The sequence below is a fragment of the Neltuma alba genome, unplaced genomic scaffold, assembly GCF_004799145.2.
Source record: "Neltuma alba isolate B1F8T4 unplaced genomic scaffold, ASM479914v2 tig00013430_pilon, whole genome shotgun sequence".
In the NCBI taxonomy this organism is placed as follows: Eukaryota; Viridiplantae; Streptophyta; class Magnoliopsida; order Fabales; family Fabaceae; genus Neltuma; species Neltuma alba.
Window position 1 is genome coordinate 26,272 of NW_021637680.1, and position 25,281 is coordinate 51,552.

The window sequence follows — 25,281 nt, forward strand, 5'->3', positions numbered from 1 at the left end:
ATTGTTAAACATTGTCTTAACTGGTTCTATCATAAGGATTTTTTAACTGGCTTATGACATTCACTTTTAATTTATTTTGTTAATTTATACTATAGTTCTAATTTATCATTATGCATACATATGCCTAAAAAAGTTTGGGAAAAAAAAAGTATTGAGAAAAGGACTATTAAATAAATCAGTAATATATCATAAAATTGAAATTATAAAATAAGCATGCTTTATTTTTGCCTGAAGATAAGCGCGTACATTACGAAAATCTTTCATCTCATGATTCTTTCATTTTATTTGTTAAACCACAAAATGTGTACTAACTTCTCAAAATCATAATATACTTATTAGCTGTACTCAATTTTAATACTTTTAAATTTGATTGTTATTTTTGATTCGAAATCAGTTTTTCATATCTTTTTAATCACGTGTCATCTTTCTAATTCAGAATAGTATATAAACGCATATAACTGAAAGTATATTAAGTTCCGTTGGCCCAAAAAAAAAAAAAAGTTAAGTTATTCACGATCAATCCAATCACGCTTCAGCTAATGGCCAATCTGGTTTTTAGCATCTTGATTATACCATTGCACGTCAAAGAAATTAATTCAATCAATGAAGAAAACAATATTTCAGCTTTATAATATTCGTTCAATTTTTACTACAGGAACAGAGCATAAAACCTTTATATTTTTGGTTAAAAACAGGGTAAACTTCGTAAACAAAACTTCAACGTGAAAAAGCGCACACATAAAATCACCCAAAGAAAAAGTTTAGCTCCAACAAAATTTAAGATTTTTTTAATCATAATTTAATTAGAATTATAATATTGCATTCGGCCGAGAAAAAGAATTAGAATCCTGTAACATTATCAGAAGTCAAACACACTACCTAGTCTAACCACAAATACTTCAAGATGATTTGCAACTATATTTATAGATCAATCAATTATAAATAGACATGTCAACAGCCAGCCTAACTTACTCTAGCAGAAACATTGCACCTTTCCACTACTTCAAAAGAGTATCATCCCCAAACTTTTTCTCAAGACAATCTCTATATTACTCGAAGGAAACATCTCACTGACATAATCTTGAGCTTAATTTACTATTTAACAGAAGAAAATTGATGTCGGACCATTATTCCATACAACTGCAATATAATTCCAGCAGCAAAAGGCAAATAACAAAAAAGATAATGGTTGATTAACACAGATAGAATGGATGATACAGAATTAGCTATGAGCGGAGGCTGCAGAATTTCCATTTGCTTTTGTTCCTAAGACTGCGCCACCCTCCGCGTTGGGAAGATCTTCATTTGCATGCCGAACGAACTCCTCGGGTGACATGTGAGAACCATGGCATGCACAAACTATCTTTACTTGGTTAGTGCTGTACCTATAAGTTACACCAGATATAGTCCTACCATTGGGGCCTGAACCTGTGGTAGAAACCCAGGGGAGGTTAGGACAGGAACCGCTCCCGCCAAATGTCAAATTGGCAGCAAGACCAGGCTTAATAGCCGAAAAGTCAATGGAGAAACTTTCTCCTGCTGACTGATCAGGCACGTCTTTTGCCCTGAGGTTTGTGCTGCTTCCTTTCATATCTTCAGCCTGTGATGGGGCGCCTTCTTCAGTCATGAGCTGCTTTCCATCAACTATTGCTCGATCTAGCAGCCTTCCTTCAGACGGCATGGCCTCTGATAAATTATTTGAGATTACATGCATGGCAGCTAGAATGACACAAGAACAGTAAAATGTCATTTGCAAACAGTAAAATAAATCCAGTTCATGACTAGGATCCATGGTGAACAGTAAAATGTCATTTGCAAACAGTAAAATAAATTCAGTTCATGACTAGGATCCATGGTGTTAGCCGGCAAATATATTAAGGCAACCCCCAATTTAACATCAAGTGGGTCAAAAGTCAGATGCATAAAAAACATATCATTGGAGATACACATCACTCGTCCATGTTATCTTATAAGTTTGAATCAAAGTAGTTTATTCAGAGATATCTTCCTTTCATCTCATAAGTCATTTTTACCTGAGTTTGGTGGAGCCCTTCCAGCAAAGGAAGGGTGTAATTGTTGAGGATGTGAAATCAAACTCCACGAGTTCTCTTTATCCAACATTGGAACCTGAACAGAAGAATATCCTAACATCACTGGCAAGTTTCCATTAGTCACAGGTTGGGCTCCTGGGCGTTCACCAGCTGCTGTAGACATCACATGCATCACTCCGGGGATCTGAGGGTTTGGTGCGCCAACAGAGTTAGATTCTTTTACAGGTGGTGGGTAAGGCACATTCATCACATTTACTTGTTGCGGGAAGGAAGCAGCATAATTCAAATTCGAAAGCTTAAAATCTTTTTCTGATGAACCAGTAAATCTCTTTTGTCCACTAACATCAGTAGGACTCAATTCAGAAGCTCCTCGAACTTCTTTTAGAGCATCAGAAGAGCCACCAACTCTGGCAAGTCGTTTGGAACCATCGTCATGGCGTGATACAGACCTAGAGGTTAAGTTCTCAGTTTCAGAATCTGCCACATCTTCATTTTCTGCGGCTGAGCCATCTTCTGTTAGAGAAATGTGTGATGTTCTGGCCTTGTCATGTAGAGCTTCACTTTCATGCTTCTTCTGATGATTTACCTCATCGAACATCATTTTTCTTTTATTTCCCACCTCTAACCGTTTATCTTCCTCAATTTCAACACTTTTATTATTGTTGCCAAGCCAAAGTCCTCTCCCACTTAAATTCACAGAGGCTTCTTCTTCTTTGTCCTTGGAAAGGTCATTAAAGAAGTTCTCCTCCAGTTTTGGGGGATCAGCTCTTTGAGCTCCAGCAGTTAAGTCTTGCTTATGGGAATCAGTCTGAAAAAAGCTTTTGAAATCATCAACCATTTTGCCACCTCTACCAACCTCTTCTGTCCTGCTATCTGAGGAGGCACCATTCTTACTCTTGGGTTTGGCAGATGAACCACCACAAGATAGACCCAGGCTGAGCTCAAGTCCATTCTCATCATCCATATTGTAATACCTAAAGATATTGAAACAGTTCAGACATAATCTCTTCACGAACTGATAATCATATGCATGGTGCCACCCTTCAACAACAAGAAAACATCCTTGAATAACTGCAACCAGTTTGAGATCAAATAGGGAAACCATACCAGTGAGGTCAGTAATGGCTAATATACCAAAAATTATAACATAAACTTGGTTATCATTAAATGCACATAAAATAATTATAACATTACATATCTGTCCCTTTTAAAAAGAAGACAGAAACGGATTTCAATCAGGAAAGAATCAGGTTAAAAAAAAAAAAAAACTGTCTCCACTCTCCAGAAAAATTTCAGTACTTGCAGAATGCGAAATTAACAACCAAGAAAAGACAAAGTACCATCGCATGCTCTAGGAAAGCAAAGAATGACAACAGGTACGAAGGGTGCTTGATGCATGTGCCTTTTGCAACCTTTTCCTTGTGAAAGGCATGCACCATAGGCACCGTACTAATTTGAGGCAATATGCCTCCCAAGCTTAAAAGTATAAAATTAGGAATAAGAGAAAGTAGGAAGCGATAAAACTCAACCATAAAGTCCAGACCAGTAGATGCGTTCAAGAGAATAGGTAAAATAATATCTCTAGCTTTAAAAGGTTATTTAGGATACTAATTATTTAGGCTTTTGACAAAAAAAACAAAAACCCAGGGCATTAGGGACAAATACAGCCATACGGCAGCTAAAGCCCACAACATAACAGAAAGGAAGAAAGAACGTCCAGGGTCGAACTTCAGGAGTTCAAAGACAACTCATACGGTACATCGTTTTCTTCTCCTTCAAGGTACCTCCTACTTCTCCTAAATCGTTTCAGCTGTTGGAACATAGACAGAATAGAGCAAGAAAGAAGAACATGTAGTGTGCAATATCAAGGCTCACAACCCACTCACTACCCCCATCGCATTTTCTTCAAATCGTTTATCTAATTTTTTTCATCATATAGCATGTTTTCTTTTCTTATTTTGGCACCATTCTTTTCTTATGAAGGCCCCTTTCGTTTCAGACAACCTTATACAAGGATTCGCACCAACAAGAAGCAGTAAAGGATGTGGGCTCAGAAGAAATCCGATAATAAACCTCAAGAAATGCTTCTATTGCTGCCCAAAGCTAATTAGGTCAGTGTCTCCTCGCTCCAATTAAATCATGATTAAAAACACGAAAAAACACGATCAAACCTTGAATTTAGTTTACTTAAAGTTCCTCTTTTATCGGGAATCAAGCGAGGAATCCAGATCTAGCTACTCAACAAAATCATGCAAGCAGACTTAGTGAATTAGAAATTTAAATCCCTTGCCCCAAAAACATCAAAACTGAAAGCTCAAAATATATACATGAGCAATCTAAACCGGGAGAAACATGAGCAAGAGAACAAACAGATCACATACGCAACAAGTGAGCAAAACAAGCATATCAGCACGGTTTGGATCCAAGAAAACAATCTGATAAAAAAAAAAATACAAAAACTACCCAAGTCCAAGCACAAAGAGAAAAAGAAAGAGAGATTAACCTGAAGGGAAAGAGAGATGATGATGTTGATCAAACCCTAAGTCAAGTCGTCCTGTGCAGACACAGAACTGAGGAAGGAGGATGAGCACTGAGACGGAGGAGAGAGAAATGGCCGAACAATACAAAGATTTACTCAATTTATTTGTTTAAACAGTACTGCCTCCGGTTCTAGTGATTGACGTAAATATCAATTCATTAATTTGAATAAGTTAAAAAAATATATTAAATTAGTTATTTATAATAAATAAGTATTATTTTTTATAAAATATTTTTATTAATTAAATTTATTAGTTAAAAATATTATTATTGGAAAGACTATTTTAAAAACAATATATCAATATCAGACACAAAATAAATTAAAATCTTATATTAAAATTAAAATAAAAATCAAACGATATATTATATTAAATCCAGGAGATAATATAATTTAATTTGTCTAATTACCTCACTTAAAAAATTCTTTCCAGTCCTAGCATGTGCTTCTCACTTAAAAAATTCTTTCCAGTCCTGGCATGTGCTTCTCGTGGAGAAGCTCATCTTATGTATATGTTGTTATTCTCATTTATTTGTTCAACGGTAAAAAATTTATTTTATTTTCAAACCAAAAATAACTATTAATTTTGTTAATAACCATTTGATGCCCAATGATAATATTATCTCCTGTGCTTAATATAAGAGTTATTTGATTAATTTGGATAAATTAAAGAAACTAATTAAATTAGTTATCTGTATTAAATAGATATTATCTTTTCTAAAATATCATTGTTAATCAGGTATATTAACTAGAACTATTATTATTACAAATATTATTTTAGAAAAAATAGATAAATATAAAAAACAAAATAAATTGAGATATTATATTTAGGATCAAAATAAAAATCAAACCAATTTTTATATTATGAATGAGAGACCAGTACTTTGAAACCAAGTATTCTAGTGTGTCTCAGTTTTAAAAAAATTCCAAATAAATACCTCTAATATTTTGAAAAGCATAAGTTCCAGACCAGTAATTTGGGGGTGTTTGGCAACCTCCAAACTATGGTTTCAAAAGCATTTTTCTGCAAAACGAGGCAACTTCCTCAACATATTTACTTCGTAAACTGTAAAAGCACTTCTAAAACCATAATTTGGTTTCTATCCAAACACCCCCAAAGGATTGCCAAAACTTCAGCTTCAAGGATCGCTCGGAATGGTTTCATGCAAGATGGGCTTATAGGCCAACCATGTGGGCTTAGCCCAGCATGGTTGGCACTTATTGGCTTCCTTAAGGATTTGTTTGGTTGGAGGGAAGAATGGAGGAGGAGAGGAAAAATGAGCCCCTCCTCTTATTTGGTTAAAAATTTTGGAGAGAAAGAAAATCAAAATGTTCCCTCCCCTCCCCTCCCTCTCCCCATTTTAGTTCTCCCTCAAATAGGGAGTTTTTGGAGGGGAGCTAAATTTTTGGACCATTATATCCTTATGGTTTTTTTAATATTCCACTATTACCCATAATAAATATTATTATAATATTTATTTCAAATAAAAAATATATTATCCTAAGTAAAAAATAAAAATAAAAATTATTATAATTAAAAATATATTATAACAAAAATTAATTAAAAATAAAAAATTATTTAAATAAAAAATATAATACTATAAAATTAATTTTTTTATAAATATATTATTTATTAAATATATTTTAAAGCTGAAAAAAAGGATAGCCTAAAGAGAATAAAATTTCATTTTTCTTAGAGCATATAAAATTTGTTAATTTGATTATTTCAAATATATTATTATATTAATTAGAATAAAAAATTACTGCGTCAATTTTTTAATGCACATATTAACATGATAAGACTGAATTTTTATTAAATTATATAATTTAAATTAAGATGTAAATTAATTTATATAATATATCAATAAAAATATAAACTAATATGTAAGGGTAAAATGGTAAATTGATTATTACTATCCCTCCCCTTCTCTTCTTGAACCAAACAAAAGATCATTAAATATCCTTCCCTCCCTTTTTAATCAAACCAAATAAGGTGAAGATAAAACCTCCCATTCCCTTCTTTACCTCACCCTCCCCTGCCCTCCCATCAAACCAAACAAGCCCTAAACATTTAAACAAGAGTTTGACACCTTATAGTGTGTATAGAGATGATTTCATAACAAATACTAAAGTCTCATTTGAAAAGTTTACAGCACGAGAGAATTAGTCACTGGTAAATATCTTAGCTTCAACCAAAAAAAAAATGATGGGCCTATAGACTAAATTTTCAAAAAGTTATGAAGACTAAGGGGGCACCCAAACTATGATTTGGGTAAAAAATTGCCCAAACACCCATCCTAAATCAATAACCATGGTTTTGACCTAAAAATCATGATTTTGTCAAAAGTGTTTTGAATCCGTTTGTGCAAAAAATGGAAGTGTCAGCTGGTTTGCTAACGGATATGACACATATACCCTCAATTATTCATTTCTTTCATTCTCTTCCACCTTCGGTCCCTCGCTCTCCATTCCAAATGGCTAGTTTCTTTCTTTTATGCTTTGCTTTGCCTTGCTCTCTCTCCCTCTCTCTCTCACTGCTCTCTCTCTTCACAGGCAAGGGACGTTTAGCAGAAGTGAGGAGACACGCTAACTGCCTGTTTTATGCTTCTAAATTCATTTTTGTTACATAAATAAATAAATTTAATGGCCAATTCTCTTATCTTATAATATATATATTCACCAATCAGTCATTTTTCTCAACTCTGATGTGGCCTTGTTTCTAATATCTTTAATCTTATATTTTATAAATGTTTTTACACATGTAGTAACAATTAATTAATTAATTAATTATATTAAAGATAAGAGGTAGTATGTTGTTATAAAAACTAGTTGTGAAAAAATGTTATAGAATTTCATGTTTAAAATCTTTAAAGCAAATTAATATTTTTATGTTAGAAAAAAAAGTAATCATTTTTCTATAAACATATTTAAACTTATAACTTATAAATATATATACATATATTAATTATTTATTAATTATATTATCGTATATATTATTAATTGTGTTAGTAAAAATTATTTTATTAACAATTTTATTCCTTGAAATTAAAATATATTATAAAATCTATCATTTATATAATTATCATATTAACTTACACCCTTTTTAGTAATTTGTACATATAAAAAGTGTAAAATCTATCATTTATATAATTATCATATTAACTTACACCCTTTTTAGTAATTTGTACATATAAAAAGTGCTTTTGATAATAACTATCCAAACATTCTCATTTTATCAGAATCACTTTTTCACAAAATCTATTCTTCACAAACCACGGTTTTCCAAGAATCTATTTTCTAAAAGCTATTCTCCAAACCATGGTTTGGTTTCATCCAAACACCCCCTAAAACCAACTATTTGAAAATATATGAACTAAAACTAAAATTTGATTAAATTACAAAGACTAAAAATAGAATTAACCCTTTCTCAAATTAAAAGGAGGATGGAAAACCACTGAAATAAACTCTAAAAACCTAAAATAAATTAGTTATTGTTACTAGAAGTCTACAATATGAGTAGATTAGTCACTGTTATTGATGACAGATTTCTCGGCTTCAGTCAAAAAAGAAAAAACGGGCCTATAAACCAAATTTTTATGAAATTACGAAGACTAAAACCAACTATTTGGAAATATATAAACGAAAACTAAAATTTAATTAAATTATAAGAACTAACAATAGTATTAACCTTCTCTCAAATTAAAAGAAGGATGGAAAATCGTCGAAATAAACTCTAAAAACTTGAAATAAAACAGGATGAAAATATAGGGACCTGGTATATATTTTCTCTCTATTAGTTTTCTTTGCACTCCAAATAATTTTTATGATTAAGAATTATTTTTTAAAAATATATTGTTCAAAATATATTAATTTCTTGATAATAGTCGATCAACGGTCATGAACCAATGTGTGGACAAGAATGCATCCATAGTTTTCATTTGAAGATTAAAAGAGAAAAGAAAAAGGAAGATGATGATCTGTTGCCAACTTTAGCTGGCAAGGAAGGAGGATGCAATAAGGTGTAATTAGATGACGCGATTCAAACCCTGCATTAAAAAAATAATGATCCTTTATGGTTGAATTTTATATATATATATATATATGAAATATTTAAAAAGGAAACCTTTTTCAAACCTATAAATAAACGGAGACTTGGTAAAGATAAAAACACATATATTATACTACTCCGATCCTATTAGTAGGGTAGCAAGAAATTTTTTTTTAATAGTATAATCACCTCATTAAAATTATTATATGAATATATAACATTATCTATAATTTATTGTTCTGTAGGCCATTGTTTTCTTGAAAAATATATATTGAATAGCAGTAAAATTGAAAAGTTATTATATTTTAAAATAAATTTAATAAAATTTAAAATTTTTCCCAATTCTAATTAAACATATTAAAAATACTTTATAAATAAGATCAGCGTAACATGCCCTCTTACATAATGGGGTTTAGCCACAAATTAGAATCAATTGGATTTGGGCTTTAATACCTCTCTTCACATTCCTTGAACATAGAACAGCCTTGGGCTTTCATTTGACACAATGTTCTTAGCCTATTTGAGTCTTTAGCACTCAATCCATCCAATAAACCCCACAACACGTCGCCTCATTGGGGAATTTGAACTTGCATATTGTGATTAGCCCAATTAGTAAGATAGCTTCCCAAGATAGTGACTAATGAGTATTGAGCCTAACAGAAAGAGTTAGTCCCTAATAATATGATGAACTAAGGTTTGAATTCCTATCGGGAGAGGTATCCATATTTAGTGCCCGATGACGACAGTGCCTCAAATAGGATTACCACCAATAGAAGGATACCTATGCTTAGACCAAAAAAAAAAAAGATTATCTCAAATAAAAAAATACATATACTCACCCAAAAAAAATTGTATTTCAAATATGATTATTTTTAATAGAAAGATACATATGTTTAGGGGAAAAAATATCATTAAAAGGTTTTTTTCCCCAAATCATTGATAGGTTTGAAAGTTCAAAGATAAAACAATCTTAACGAAAAGTAACTCGAATTTAACTTAATATAAGTCACATAAACATAATATTATCTGGCTAAGTTTGAGACTTCATTCAAACACAGCTGTAGCGCTGAGACAACTTACAGTTGACACTGTGTATACATATTAACAAGTAAAATAACATGTTCTGTTTCAAACGTTATTATCCTATGCCCCTTTATATTAGAAGTCATTTTAATAATAATAACAATAATAATAATATGATAATAATTTTTTTTGGTAAATGTTTACTCTCCTCTGTATAATGAGTATAAATTATTTTATTTAAAATGTTATTGTTTTATATAAATTAAAATTTCAAAAAAAAATTCATTAGATTGTATGCCTACTTTTTTTAAATCATAATTTTATTGCAGGTTTCACACCTAAAAAGATTCTGTATTATTCTCCCCTCATTTGTAATTTCATTGATGCATACATGCACACATATATATGTTTGATTAATACAACTTTATGATATATGATTAATACAACTATACTTCATAAAAAAATACAACTTGACTTTGCAGACAGATAATACAGTCACAATAACGCAACCTTTTCTGTCTTCTAATCTCTTAATTTGAAGACTAGTGCAACTTGACTCTCTCCGTCCATGATTCAGCCATTTATTTATCTTCTCAACTTCGAATTTTGCAGCTGAAATAAAAGAAAGACCTGACACTTTGCACTTTAGAGAGCTTCTCTAATTTGAAGCTCCACTAAATATAATATTTGGTCTTTTAAGATTTTGTTTGGCTAAAATATTGGTTTTTATAATTTAATAAAAATAGTCTATTTTGTTCTTTGAAAAACGAAAACCAATGATTTGAAATTCAAGGGACCAAAGTTAAAATTTGTGCAAATTTAAAGGACAAAAAATTATATTAACTCTTAAAGTTTCGTATGATTTGATGAATATAAACTCTCTCTTTTTTTCACCAAAATAACTATAAAGCTATTACCTTTGGTCTTTAATATAAGAGCTAATTTGACATTTAATTTGGTCCTAACTATAAGATCACAATTCATTTTGTTTCTCATATTTTTTTTTTCAAAGTAGTCTTTGTAGTAGTTGGACATGTTAAATGCTTCATCAAATGTTAGTTTTAGCTAATACGTTTGATTAGCAAAAATATTTTAGGAAAGATAACACATATATATTACAAATAACTAATTTAATTTTTTTAATATATTTAAATTAGTCAATTAATTTTTATATTAAAGACCAAAGTTAGTGTAAACTATTTAATAGTAGTGTATAGTAGATGATGATTTTACATTCAAAACAGAAGGCATCTTTCAATGCTGATGCTCAATTAATAATAACTAGATTAAGGGGATGTTTGGGAATGTCCATAAGTGCTTCTAAGAAGTACTTTTCCGCAAAACAAGACAAACTCCTCTACATATTTACTTCGTAAACCGTAAAAGTACTTTTGAAACCATAGTTTGGTTTCTATCTAAACACCTCCTAAGTGTAACTACTAATGGGTTCTATGCCGAGGAGATTGAAGTAAATAAGACGAGCTATTCCAAAAATAAGAGATTTTTCTCTTTTCAAATCAAGTCTTACTACCTCCTGTCCTTAATATAAAAGTTTGTTTAACTTTTAATTTGATCTTCAATATAAAACTTTATTTAACTTTTAATTTGGTCTTCAATATAAGACCCTAATCTATTTTGTCTTTTTTTTTTAAGTAATCCTTATAATAGTTGCACATGTTAAAAATTCTATCAAACAGCAGTTCTAGCTAATACATATAATTAGTAAAGGTATTCTAGTAAATACAACATTTATTTATTACAAATAACAAACTTAACTAATTTTCTTAATCTCTCCAAATTAATCAACTAGGTCTTATATTAAAGATCGGAACTAGTATTTAATAATATCTTTCCTAAAATGGTTCATTAAAAGCCGAGCAAATACCAATTGTGGTTAGAGGGCTTGGCTTGAACACGAAATAAACCATCTCAGGAGACTTTCTTCTTATTTGAGGTTCCTTAGACGGTCGCTGGCCACTAGTGGTGAGGGCATTTTTGGGAAAAGGAAAATTTTTAATAACAATTGAAAATCATGATTTTTAAATTAAAATTCAATATTTAATATTCTAAGGTAATTATCAGTCTTCTGTTACACATGCATAGCAGCTTGGCTCGGTCAAAAGCAATTGGTAAAATTGAATGTGACTCCTAAAATCCAATTGATATGAAAATTTAAAATGAAAAAAAAATAAAAATAAATAAGTAGTTAAGTTAAAATTCGTGTTTGGACCAATAAAGACGAGATAATGATGAAGAAATTTGATGGGATGTCACATCTAGGACCACCAAGTTGCCAACAAAATTGCCAACAAGCAACAACCTTAATATGAGAGGATAGCAGCCATATGATAGAGAAGTACTACTACTATTCTTAATATAAGAGTTAGATAGTTAATTCAAAAAATTTAAAAAATTAATTAAATTAATGATTTGCAATAAATCTGTATTAATTTCTCTAAATTATCTTTATTTAATTATGTACATTAAAAATTATAATTAATAAGAATATTTTTGAGAATACATTATAAATTTAAAAGGCAAAGTGAATTGAGATCCAATAATTAGGAATGAAAACTAACTGACTGAAGATATTATTACTTTAGTTCTTTTATTTAAGACTATAAATGCTCCATTGTTTTTTAGGAAATAGTGGTATTTTCACTCTTAGCTTAAATAATACCATTATCTTATTTTTATTTTATTTACTTTTCAATGCCAAGGTTTTTTTATACATGGAAGGATTGCCAATGCTTGTTTTACTTATTACATCCGCTATTTAATATAAGAGTTAGGTAACCAATTTGTAAATATTAAGAAAATTAATTTAGTTAGTTATTTATAATAAATAAGTATTATTTTTTCTAAAATATCCTTATTAATAATGTGTATTAGAATAAAATTTTTTTAACATATGTAATCACCATCGGACTACTTTGAAATAAATAAATAAATATAGAAAATAAGGTGAATTAAACTTTTATATTTAGATCAAATTAAATCTTTAATTAACTTCTATATTTAGGATTGGAGATAATATTATTGCGTTAAGATTTGTGTTTACGCCACCATACAAAAGAGGAGATAATGATGAATAAGTTTGATGGCATGTGATACATATAGGGCCACCAAATTAAAGCATATGCAATACTCCAATATGCCAACCTTAAGTGCCAACAGGTAACCAACAAGTGTTGGTCCAAGTAGAAGAGATTTAGACACTTTAAACATCATGTCTTGAATTCAATTTTTGAAACAGTGTGTATGGAAAAAATACTGTTAAAAAAGGTTTCTGTTATGACTCCTGAGGATACTCAGTACAATAAAAAAAAAATTCCAACAGGCAACCACCTCAACATGACGAGATGACAGTTACTTTATATAAATATACAAACACACACACTAAGACACAATAATATACTATCTTTCATAAAATATAAATGCCACTTTTCAACGGCCACTTGCGTACGTTCTTAAAAGCTTCCGTCTCTCATTAAAAATTAAAACAAACAAACAAATAAATAAAAGACAAGTGTGGACAGCAGATTAGAAGACATATATATGCGTTAATCGGTCGAGGTACCAGACAAAAATTCATTCAATGTTTATATAATACTCCTCATCCTGTTTATAGAACAAAGAAAGAGATTTTTTTTTATATATGTCATTTCATGTACATATAATTTATCCTTTTATTCTAAAAAAATTATTCCTAATTTATTGTCTGCAAACTATGTTTTGATAATATATATATATATATTAAATCTAGATAAAATTTAAAGTAAAGTTAATAAACTTTAAGATTTTTTTTGTTTCTGTGAAACATAATTAGAAGTGCCTCATAAATGAGCTAAATAAGTACTTGATTAATTTATTAATTTAATGATTTATTCTATTTTAAGCAAATTAATTAAATTAATTATTTTTGCTCCCACATTATTTCAATTAGCGAGGCTTGACTTTGTAGAGGGATACTAGAACTAATGATGCAATGCAAACGTTTACTTATCTTATTTTGTTTTAATTTGATATAAGTGTGAATAAGTGCCAACTATGTTGAAGTATTAAGGAAGCATGAGAACATTTAAAAAGATGAAAAAAAAATAATATTTTAATTTTGACACCTCAGATCGAGATCAGAGAATTGACTTTACTAAATTAGTCTTAGGGATATTATTGTAATTGGCAGCTTGGCGTAAGCGGCCTCCTTCCTTTCTATGATAGATAAGGTTAAGGACTTCCCATGACTTGGCAGTTTAATCCAATCCTCCTCCTTGCCATAAATGCCAAATTAAGTCAAAGATTTTGCTTTTGAAAAATTTACTCATAACTTTAAATAAGAAAATTAAATATAAAACAAATTTACATGTTTACTAGTTGAGTTGGGTTACGTTTATAAATCAACTTTCGTATTTATAAATTAAATTGGGCCATTGATAACTTAAATTGGTAAAAAATAACAAGCCACACTATTTTATGAATTATGAACAATATATTTTTATAAAAATATTTGATATCAATATTAGATCAAATTTATATATCATCAAATTTAATTAGAGATGATTCTCTCATCTAGGTTTAGGCATGCTTGTTATGGGCAGATCCTATAAATCTTGTACGGCTTGTACTCTTTTTGTTTTAATATAGGACCTAATTAATAAATTAATTTTAGTTCTAAATATAAGACATATTTTTCATATTTATTAATTTTTTATAAATTATCTCTATGGATACTCACTCAACTATGATCAAGTAAGTGATGGAAGGAGGATATTAAGAAAGATGATTATGCTATTTTAGGAAAAGCATATCACATTTTTTATAATTAACTAACTTACCTAACTTTCTTAATCTGAGTAAATTAGTTAAATAAGTCTTATATTAAGAACCGGATGAGTACCATGTGTGTGTGTATATATATATCATTAATAAGGCTGAAGTTTTCAAATTTATTTTAAGGAGAGTTTAATTATTTCCAAATCAACGAATAAGCTAATTTATTCATTTTACTCGGTGGAGACATGAGACAGGGACTTACCGATTGGGAACGTAAATAGTGATTATATTTTCCAAATCAGCGTCACATATTTTTAATTTGAAATACTACATTAATAAATAAATAAAAACTGAAGCCAGATTCCTTGCCATCGTTATATCGTATTCTCCAGTCATGTCTTGCCATGTGTCATATTTCTTTTAATATCATTATTCAATGCTAAATCCATATGAAAAAATTAGACAAAGTGTCACCAAAAACCTTAATATAATAGTTATATGAAATTTAATTTAATTATTGTTAAATAAACAATTACCATTTTAGTTCTTATTATTTGTTACTTGTAAAAGTTTCTCACATACTAAGAAAAGCATTAAATAGATAAAAAATTTTAATTCTGCCCTTATTAAATAGGCCGTATATTTTTTTCTTACCCATTATCTCCTGTTTACCTTTGCAATTAATAGGGGAAAAATTAAAAATAAATCGTTAAAAAAGGATATATTTAACAAATAAAAAGGATCAAAATTTCCTCTTACAAGTGACAAATACTACTTGTAATCTTTAATATAATAACTAGTTTGATATTTAATTTGATTCCAAATATAAAACACTGATCCATTTTACTTCTCATTTATTCATTTTTTTAAAGTGATCCTTCTAGTAGTTATATATATTAAAAATTTTATCAAATGATAGTTTTAAATTTTAACTAATATACATAATTAATAAAAAAATTTAACAAAATAATTAGCTCAGTAACTTTTATTTTAAAACCGAACTAGTTATTTTTGTTTTTTTGGGTACTCTCTGCGTCTCCCCAATATAACATGTGAAAACGTATGCGCAGAAAAACCGGCATTGGGTACACGTAATTTTCATTGGCCCCTTAATGTCAGTCCCCAAAAAAAATCTCTTCAATTCTTGTGCCATAATCTCATCGCTCTTTTGTCTCCTTTACTTCTTTTTTAGGTACAAGTGGATATTTATTTATTTTTAACTTTATAAGATATTTCATTTTAATTTCCCAATTTTATAATTTCTGTAATTCTCTAACCTCAATATTATCAGTTTCATTAATTAAAAAAATACTATTATTAAAATTTTGACTTTTAACAAAACATTTAAATATATCAAGTTTATTTTAAAAAAAAGATTAGCGGACGAAAAAATATTTTATAAAATTTAAAAAATAAAAATAGAACTTTATAAAAATTAGAGGATCACATTCGTCTTTATTTTAATGAAAACCTTCTCTTTATTTAATGTAATTGATTCTTTTTAATAATTATGTTTTTATTTTGAACAAAAAAAGAAAAAGAAAATTAATGTTTTTTAAAATGCACAAATACCTAAACAGAAAAGGCGGATTTCGGATCTAAAACATAACGCCACCTAATTTCAACGCCCTTGTTGCCTTATTGGCCCCCCCCCCCCCCAAAATAAAAAAAGAAAAATTGAAAATTTCAACGTTCTCTCGTCCGTTTTTTCATATTTAAAGATCGGCAGAATGTCTAGCTTTCCTTGTGATTTCTCTCCGTCCGGTATTGTTGTTGACTTGAGCTCTGGATAATCCACCGTCTTCTTGAAGTGTATCTGTGAGGCAGCAATGGCGGGAGGAGGATTTGCAGAAGCTGGCCCACTCAAAAGGGCTCATCTCTATGAGCACAAGTTCACTCTTTATTTCGCCTTTTCTTGCCTCGTCGGAGCTCTCGGTGGTTCTCTCTTCGGCTATGATCTTGGTGTTTCAGGTCAGCTCTCTTCTTCTCCGACTCTATATCATCTCCATCTCCTTTTCCTTCCATGATTTTTCCGGGAAAATTCTCAGTTCTCTTGCTGACCAGAACAGATGACTTCTCTCGTTTTGTTTTTGGTCTTGTTGGTATCGGTATGCTGTCTGAGATTGACTGTACAATTTAAAACTATTGCTATGGTCATGAGTAAAGAATCTTAGGATGAAGTTTTGTGATAGACAATTACTCTTTCGCTCGATCTACATTGTTGCTAATTCATTATTACCAATATTATCGTTGTTCACTTTCGAGTTCCAACTAGGTAACTTCTGTCGGATAAAAACTTTATACGCGTACATGTTCTATCCATTATTCTCATCTTTGTTAACTACGTAGTTCGTCTCTTTTCGGGCTCGGCTCCGTTTCTATGACATGAACAGAGAAGAACAAAGGGGAAAGTTGGTATAAAGGACCAAACGGGGAACTTATTTGGCGGAAAAGACCAGACGAATGGGAGCCTTGAAGGTGCAAACCAGCTTCAAACGAGTTTCAGAAATCAGTGGTTTTTACCTTAAGACTCCCGCTTCTTTGATCTTTTCTTCCAAACAATGAAACAACTTCCCCTTTTGGTCCCTTGTACCAATTTTCCAAAAGCAAAAATATCAAGTTTCATGAAACAGTAGAGGAGAAGACTCCGTTTCTACAGTAGTAAGTTCGGATTCTTCAAACAGGGGGTTGTGGGATTTTTCCTCCTTTTTTACTGTGGGATTGATGAGACGACGAAAATGAAGAATTCATGATTGAAGTATGAATCGTAAGCACCTAGGTCCAGCCTGCAAGTTTGACTTCACGAAGTTGGGCTTTGAAATTTGAAACACGACAATATTAATAAAAAGCGACAGTTTTATTATAGACTTGCAATGACTTTATGGAAGGGACTTGAAATGTCATAGTGAATAATATATCTATAAATTAGTATTGATAGAGCCTTCTGATGTCATGCTATCTACAAAACCAACCTAATTTAGTGGAATAAAACTTGTTAGACGACTTTTTGAACACGAGGTTCGTAGCTTGGAAAACAATGAGGCAGATTGGTATTATTTAGAATTGTCATATCTGAAGGATCCGCTCGATGGCCTTCTTATTTTTATTTTTTTATTATCCAAAGAATTAGCTATGATCCATAAGAGATGTTTAAATCTCATGTATGTATCTATGAATGCATGCACGTGGACGCTTTGGGGCGCAGATTTGACCGATCTCTGTTCTTCCTCTTCTTGCTGACCCAGAAACAGTCTTGTTTCTCCATTAGTGAAGAGTCACATGTTGGGAATTAGGAAACTATGAATTCTAATCCATGAAAGACCGCCAAAGTTAGCATCATGTCTTACATAACTAGATAGAAGTTAAAAATCAAATGACGAATATATTTATAGACTATAATTTCTAATCCTGGGGTTTTTTATTGTGTTCCACTTCTACCCCTGACATGATCAACTAAGACTTCAGTCAACGCACCCGAACAATATATAACTTCTTGACTGCAGAATCTCTACGGATTAATAGGTTTCTTACGTTGTGCTTAGCACTTTACGGAACTGATTAAATTCAAGGATGATATTCATATTACAGCAAAATCTGACGACCCATTGAACTGAACTTCATATTTTCAGGTGGAGTAACCTCCATGGATGATTTCCTCAAGAAATTCTTCCCAGATGTGTACAGAAGAAAGCAAATGCATCTGAAAGAGACAGATTACTGTAAATATGACAACCAGTTGCTGACTCTTTTCACATCATCTCTATACTTCTCTGCACTTGTGATAACATTTGCAGCTTCACATTTAACAAGAAAGAAAGGGAGAAAAGCCAGTATTATAGTTGGATCTCTCAGCTTCCTTGCCGGAGCAATCCTCAATGCTGCTGCTGAGAACATTGCTATGCTAATAATTGGTCGTGTACTTCTCGGTGCAGGCATTGGATTTGGCAACCAAGTAGGTTACATGCTCCACAAGAGAAATATCATATCATAAGATTAGATATTCAATAATGAGAAGCATAAGCATATCAAGCACAATTTTAGTGTGATTTACCTCTGTCATGCTTGTTTGCGTCTCTATAATTGACACGTCCTATTTATCTTTTGCTAATTGAGAATACCTAAGAATTTTTCTTTCCCATTTCACTAACTGTCATTTGATCGTACAGGCTGTTCCCCTGTATCTATCAGAAATGGCTCCGGCAAACATCCGAGGGGCAGTGAATCAACTGTTTCAATTCACAACCTGCATGGGAATATTGGTTGCGAACCTGGTGAATTATTTCACTGACAAAATCCATCCCAATGGATGGAGAATATCCCTTGGTTTGGCTGGGGTTCCAGCAATTCTAATGCTTATTGGAGGCCTTTTATGTCCTGAGACACCCAATAGTCTTGTGGAACAAGGTAAAATAGAAGAAGCAAAAGTCGTATTAGAGAGAATTAGAGGTACCAAGAATATTGAAGCTGAGTTTCTCGATCTAATTGATGCGAGCAAGGAAGCACAAGCAATTAAAAATCCATTCAGGAACCTGCTGAGGAGCAAGTACAGACCCCAGTTAGTAATAGGCGCCCTGGGGATTCCCGCATTCCAGCAGCTAACTGGCAATAACTCCATTCTCTTCTATGCTCCGGTCATCTTCCAGAGTTTAGGCTTTGGTTCTAACGCATCTCTGTATTCTTCTCTTATTACCAGTGGCGCACTGGTTGCTGCTACTCTGATATCAATGGCTTTAGTTGATAAGTTTGGCAGACGAGCTTTCTTTTTGGAAGCTGGCCTTGAAATGATATGCTCCATGGTAATTCCTCTTGCAATGACATTAATTCGAATTGTACCTAAACATCACACAATTTGGCATTTTATTCGGCTTTGTACTTATAGTACTATTGATCTGCAGGTTGCTGTGGCTGTGGTCTTGGCTCGTGAGTTTGGACATGGGAAAGAACTGTCAAAGGGCATCAGTATCTTTCTTGTGATTTTGATTTTCATATTCGTCTTGGCATATGGACGATCTTGGGGTCCCCTGGGGTGGTTGGTTCCAAGTGAACTCTTCCCGTTAGAGATAAGATCAGCTGCACAGAGTATTGTGGTTTGTGTGAACATGATTTTCACAGCTCTTGTAGCACAACTCTTTCTCTTGTCCCTTTGCCATCTCAGATACGGGATCTTCTTGCTGTTCGCCGGCTTGATTGTCGTCATGAGTTGCTTTGTCTTCTTCCTTTTGCCAGAAACAAAGAAAGTTCCCATAGAGGAGATTTATCTTCTATTTGAAAATCACTGGTTTTGGAAGAACATAGTCAGACAAAGCAACTGAGGGAAATAAACCGAAAAGGCCGCTAATAGATCAGATCTTATTGACAAGACAAATTCAAGTTTAGATTATTGTTTTAAAGTGTTTTATGTCTGTATCAAGGAAAAAGTAATTGCCAAGCATAAGCATAATATTTGTCTCAAAAGTTTTGTCTGTTTCGACTTTTATCTCCATTGAATTTCTCTTTTATTGATCACAATTTCCCACCACAAAAACCAAAATTAAGAGTGATGGGGATTCCAACAACTGGATCTTGATGTAATGCAGAGCGCATTAAGATAAACAAGAAACATGATTGCGACAGACTAACAAAGAGACTGGGATGTAACAATGAATGACGGGGTCAACATTTTTTTTTGTGTGCCAACGGGAATTATGTAAAAAGTTTGCAAATTCATCTACATAAAAAGGGGGGAAAAAAGAAGCTAGATTTCTATATCATTAAGAAAAGCATGAGGTAGCTTATGGCTAAAAGAAGGATGAATGGCCTACCCACCAATGTCTTTCATCCCCTAGCTGTTCCCAAGAACTAAGGCCCCAGTTGGTTAGAATTTAGAAAAATGACTTCTTTTCCATAGCACAACATTCAAGATGTAAAATATCTATTATGTTTATATAATTATTACTTAATAATAAATATTTTTGTTAATTTGTTGCTTGGCTAGCTATGCTCACTTAACTAGAAGGCTTGTGTTTGATTCCTGAGAATGCAGTTATACTATAGTCAGGGTCGCACCTGACTCAATTTGGATTAGTTAGAATCAAAAGGGTCTTTCCTTTTTCATTCTATTTCCTTTTGTATTTCAATAGACTCCACAAACCAAATGAACACTTGGAAATTGGAAACAAACATGACCGAGTCTAAAGCATGCCTCCAGGATGACAGTCTAAATTAATGAACGAGTTCGCTTGTAACATGTAATGGCCAAAATTCCTAATATTTCATCAGAAAGAATCTGTGAGTGCACTGCCAGATGGCTCCGAACCCGACCCCGGCATGTCTCTCTCCTTCTATTTATTTTCCATAATGTACAAATTATAAACGTCACGGAGACCTACTGAAGCTACACTTACCCTTCTAGAAGAGATGAATCTATGACCATAAAATTCTGCATTCAACTGTCAATCAAGGAATATATGAATCCCAATCCAACAGTAAAAGGCTAAAAGCAACGGACAAAAGAATCTATCACATGCCTTTCTTTTTTGAAAAAGGTAATGAAGCAATTGATGGTTTCTTAAAAGAAAGAAATGTTGGAATATTTTTAAAATGAAGAGATGTGTTTTTTTAAAAAGTCATGTCCTTACATAAATTTATTAGATTAATAAATTTATATGAGGGGTTATGTCTTCATATAAATTAATAAATTTATTTGAAGGGTTGTGTCTTCATATAAATTAATATATTTATATGAAGGGTTATGTAGGAAGTTAAAATATTAAATGAACCTACATACTAAATACATTGTATTTAACAAAAGGTTATGTAGGAAGTTAAAACATTAAATGAACCTACATACTAAATTCATTGTATTTATTTAAATTATGTTGGTTCATGAACCAACATATGGTTGTGACTTTTTATTTAGTAAGTTTTTATTCTAAAAGGTATCTCTTCAAGGCATCATTCCATGCTCTATATAAACCCTTCACCATCACTTCATTTGGAAAAATACAACACAAATACTAAGATCAAACTCATTGCCTTTGTCTTCGAGTGCACGCAAAGATAGAGTCAAATTATCACTTTGTGAAAACCATTGTTGTCTTTGCTTGAATTTGGAAGTGCAATCCATATTCAAGGGTCTTCATTGTATCCTGAAGGAAATTCGCCAGGCATCCCAACTTGCACCCTATAAGATAGGAATAGGTGGGGGTGAATTAAGCCTAAAGGAAAGTGCTGCCCATGCCTTGAAGACATCGTGCACCACTTTCTTCTTCATATCTTCTTCTTATACTCTTCAGAGAACCATTCCCGCCAACAGTCTTTAGGCTTAATACGCAAGTACAAATGGCTTCTTTGAAGGAGCTGACTACAAATTTTGTGAAGTTGGAGAGATTTGAAGGAGGCAACTTTCTAAGATGGCAGAGGAAGATGAAATTTCTTCTCACAACTTTAAATGTGGCCTATGTTCTCAACACTCCCAAGCCTCAAGAGAAGGAGGATGAAACTATTGCTAAAATCAGAGAGAGACAGAAGTGGGAGAATGATGACTACATTTGCACTGGACATATCCTCAACAGCCTCTGTGATGCTCTCTTTGATGTTTATCAAGATACAACCTCTGCAAAGGATCTTTGGGACAAACTTGAGGTAAGGTACATGCAAGAGGATGCTACAAGTAAGAAATTTCTTGTCACTCGTTTCAATAGTTATAAAATGGTTGATGGAAAGTCTATCATGGAGCTAATGCATGAAATTGAACAAATTTTGAATAATTTCAATCAACATAAAATGCATATGGATGAGTCCATTATTGTCTCCTCAATCATAGACAAACTTCCTCCTTCATGGAAAGACTTCAAAAAGAGTCTCAAACATAAAAAAGAAGATATTTCTCTTGAACAATTGGGAAATTATCTTCGTTTAGAAGAGGAGTATAGAAAGCAAGATGCTGAAAATGAAGCCAATACTTAAGAGAAGGTACATGTGGTGGACGAAGGATAGTCCAACAAGACCTCAAAGAAAAGAGGGAAGGATAAAGACAAACCCCAAGCACAGGATGGTCACAAGAATAAGAAAAAGAAAGGTAATTGCTTTTTTTGTGGAAAAGATGGTCATTTCAAGAAAGAGTGTCATTTTTTCAAAAAGAAGAAAGAGAAAGAAAACAAGTCATCTGCAAAAGAAGACAATTTTGTGGCAGTAATTTCTGAAATCCACCTAGTTGATAATGATGAATCATGGTGGGTGGACTCTGGTGCCACACGTCATGTGTGCAAAAACAAGAACTTCTTCAAAACACTGAAGGAGGAAGATGGGGATGTACTTTATATGGGAAATGCATCAACTGTCCAAGTCAAGGGCAAAGGGACCATAGAAGTTGAATTCACTTCTAGGAAAACTCTTACTTTAAAAGATGTCTATTATGTACCAGAAGTTAGGAAGAATTTAATTTCTGTACCTTTACTTAATAAGTTTGGGTTTAAATCTGTATTTGAGGGAGATAAGTTTGTTCTCACTAAGGGTGGAACATTTGTGGGCCAGGGTTATATTTGTGACAACATGTTTAAACATAATGTTGCTAAAGTTAATAACAGTATTTATAGTTCTGCTTGTATTGTTGACTCTTGTGATTTATGGCATTATTGTTTGGGTCATGTTAATTTTGGCAAAATGAATGATATGATGAAACTTGAATTGATTCCAAAAGCTGCTATTAATCATGACTCTTGCACTACTTGCATGTTGACTAAAATAACAAGAAAACCTTTTCCTAGAGTAGAAAGAAGTTCTAAAATATTAGAATTGATTCATTATGATATTTGTGATTTCCATGGTTGGCCTACTTTGGGTGGTAAAAGGTATTTTGTGACTTTCATTGTTAATTGCACTAGATATTGCTATGTCTATTTAATGCATTCAAAGGATGAAGTCTTGGACAAATTTAAAATCTTTAAAACATTTAATGCATTCAATGTGAAACCTTTGTAAAATGTTTAAGGACTGATAGAGGGGGAGATTATTTTGATCCAAAATATTTTGAGTCTGTTGGCATAATACATCAAGTAACTGCTCCTTATTCCCCACAACAAACGGTATAGCTGAAAGAAAAAATAGAGTTTTAGTTGAGATGGTGAATGCCATGTTATCTTACTCTGGTTTGTCTAATGGATATTGGGTTGAAGCATTGCTAACTGCATGTCATATATTAAATAGAGTTCCTAATAAAAGGAACAAGATAACCCCATATGAATTATGGAAGAAACGAAAATCCAATCTCAATTATTTTCGAGTTTGGGGATGCAGAGCAATAGTTAAAGTTCCAGAACCCAAAAGAAAGAAATTGGGTGAAAGAGGAGTTGAATGCATCTTTTTGGGATATGCTGAGAATAGTAAGGCATATCGATTCTTGGTTATTGAACCAAATGATTCATACCCTGTTAGCAAAGTCATTGAATCAAGGGATGCAATGTTTCAAAAAGAAAGGTTCAACTCAATTCTTAAATCCAATGGTGTTTCTCATTCCAATGAGAAAACAAATCAAGAGGATAATGTATCTACTGGCAATGACTTACAAGAAATAAAACTTAGAAGAAGTAAAAGGGCTAGAAAAGCAAAAACTTATGGTTCATATTTCTTCATGTTTCTTGTTGAAGGGTCACGGGAAGAAATTGAAAATTGTTCATTTGTTTGTTTTAATTTAGAAAATGATCCTGAAACATTTGAGGAGGCTATGAAATCTCAAGATGCAGCTTTTTGGAAAGAGGTTGTACAAGATGAAATGGATTCAATAATGGGAAATAAAACTTGAAAATTAGTAGACTTCCCGCCTGATTCTAAACCTATTGGTTGTAAATGGATTTTCAAAAAGAAATTAAAAGTAGATGGATCTATAGATAAGTTTAAAGTTAGATTGGTTGCTAAGGGCTTTACACAAAAGGAAGGAATAGACTATTTTGATACATATGCACCGGTTGCAAGGATTTCTACAATCAGAGTGCTAATAGCACTTGCTTCCACATACAATCTTGTTATCCATCAAATGGATGTTAAAACAGCTTTTCTTAATGGAGAGTTGGAAGAAGAAGTGTATATGACACAACCAGAAGGATTTGTGGTTCCTGGTCAGGAACATAAGGTGTGTAAGTTAATTAAGTCTCTTTATGGACTTAAGCAAGCCTCTAAGCAATGGCATAAAAAATTTGATGAGATAGTTCTAGCAAATGGATACAAAATCAATGAATCTGACAAATGTGTTTATAGTAAATTTTATAATGGGAAAGGTGTCATGATTTGTTTGTATGTAGATGACATGTTAATTTTTGGCATTGATTTGAATAAAGTAAATCAAACAAAGAAGTTTTTGTCTAAAAATTTTGACATGAAAGATATGGGAGAAGCAGATGTCATACTAGGAATCAAGGTTATTAGGGATAATAATTGTCTTGGTCTTTCACAATCTCATTATATTGAGAAAATATTAAAGAAGTTTAATTGTTTTGATTGTTGTCCTGTTTCTACTCCATTTGATTCCAGTATGAAATTAGCACCAAATAAAGGTTGTCCTGTGAGACAACATGATTATTCAAAGGTAATTGGATGCTTGATGTATGCTATGACATGTACAAGACCAGATATAGCATATATTGTGGGAAGGTTAAGTAGATACACAAGCAATCCAAGTCAAAATCATTGGCATGCTATGGATAGAGTGCTAAGGTACTTAAAAGGAACAGTCAACTATAGTTTAACCTATAGTGGTAATCCTTCAATTTTGCAAGGATATACAGATACCAGTTGGATAAGTTACTCAGAGGATCATGCTTCCACAAGTGGATGGGTCTTCACTTTAGGTGGGGGTGCTGTTTCTTGGGGATCTA

At 32.0% G+C, this 25,281-nt stretch overlaps 2 protein-coding genes across 5 annotated transcripts; one reads left to right on the top strand and one right to left on the bottom strand.

The window, feature by feature from the left end:
* Nucleotides 1–898: 898 nt before the first annotated feature.
* Nucleotides 899–4,663, bottom strand: LOC114737339 (ninja-family protein mc410). Of its 4 annotated transcripts, none has more exons than XM_028925256.1 (3): nucleotides 4,555–4,663; nucleotides 2,034–3,122; nucleotides 899–1,686 (listed from the first exon to the last, which is right to left on the bottom strand). In XM_028925256.1, the coding sequence occupies exons 2-3, from the start codon at nucleotides 3,013–3,015 to the stop codon at nucleotides 1,223–1,225; spliced, it is 1,446 nt and encodes a 481-aa protein (XP_028781089.1). In that variant the 5' UTR covers nucleotides 3,016–3,122; nucleotides 4,555–4,663; the 3' UTR covers nucleotides 899–1,222. The 4 variants fall into 4 exon arrangements, with proteins under 4 accessions (XP_028781089.1, XP_028781086.1, XP_028781088.1 ...); XM_028925253.1 differs by having other exon boundaries at nucleotides 899–1,719; nucleotides 4,555–4,662; XM_028925255.1 differs by having other exon boundaries at nucleotides 899–1,719; nucleotides 2,034–3,092; nucleotides 4,555–4,644.
* An 11,505-nt stretch (nucleotides 4,664–16,168) lies between these two features.
* On the top strand, nucleotides 16,169–19,936 carry LOC114737338 (sugar transport protein 14). Its single transcript, XM_028925252.1, has 4 exons — nucleotides 16,169–16,402; nucleotides 18,061–18,383; nucleotides 18,598–19,227; nucleotides 19,327–19,936. The coding sequence occupies exons 1-4, from the start codon at nucleotides 16,261–16,263 to the stop codon at nucleotides 19,741–19,743; spliced, it is 1,512 nt and encodes a 503-aa protein (XP_028781085.1). The 5' UTR covers nucleotides 16,169–16,260; the 3' UTR covers nucleotides 19,744–19,936.
* The last annotated feature ends 5,345 nt before the right edge of the window (nucleotides 19,937–25,281 follow it).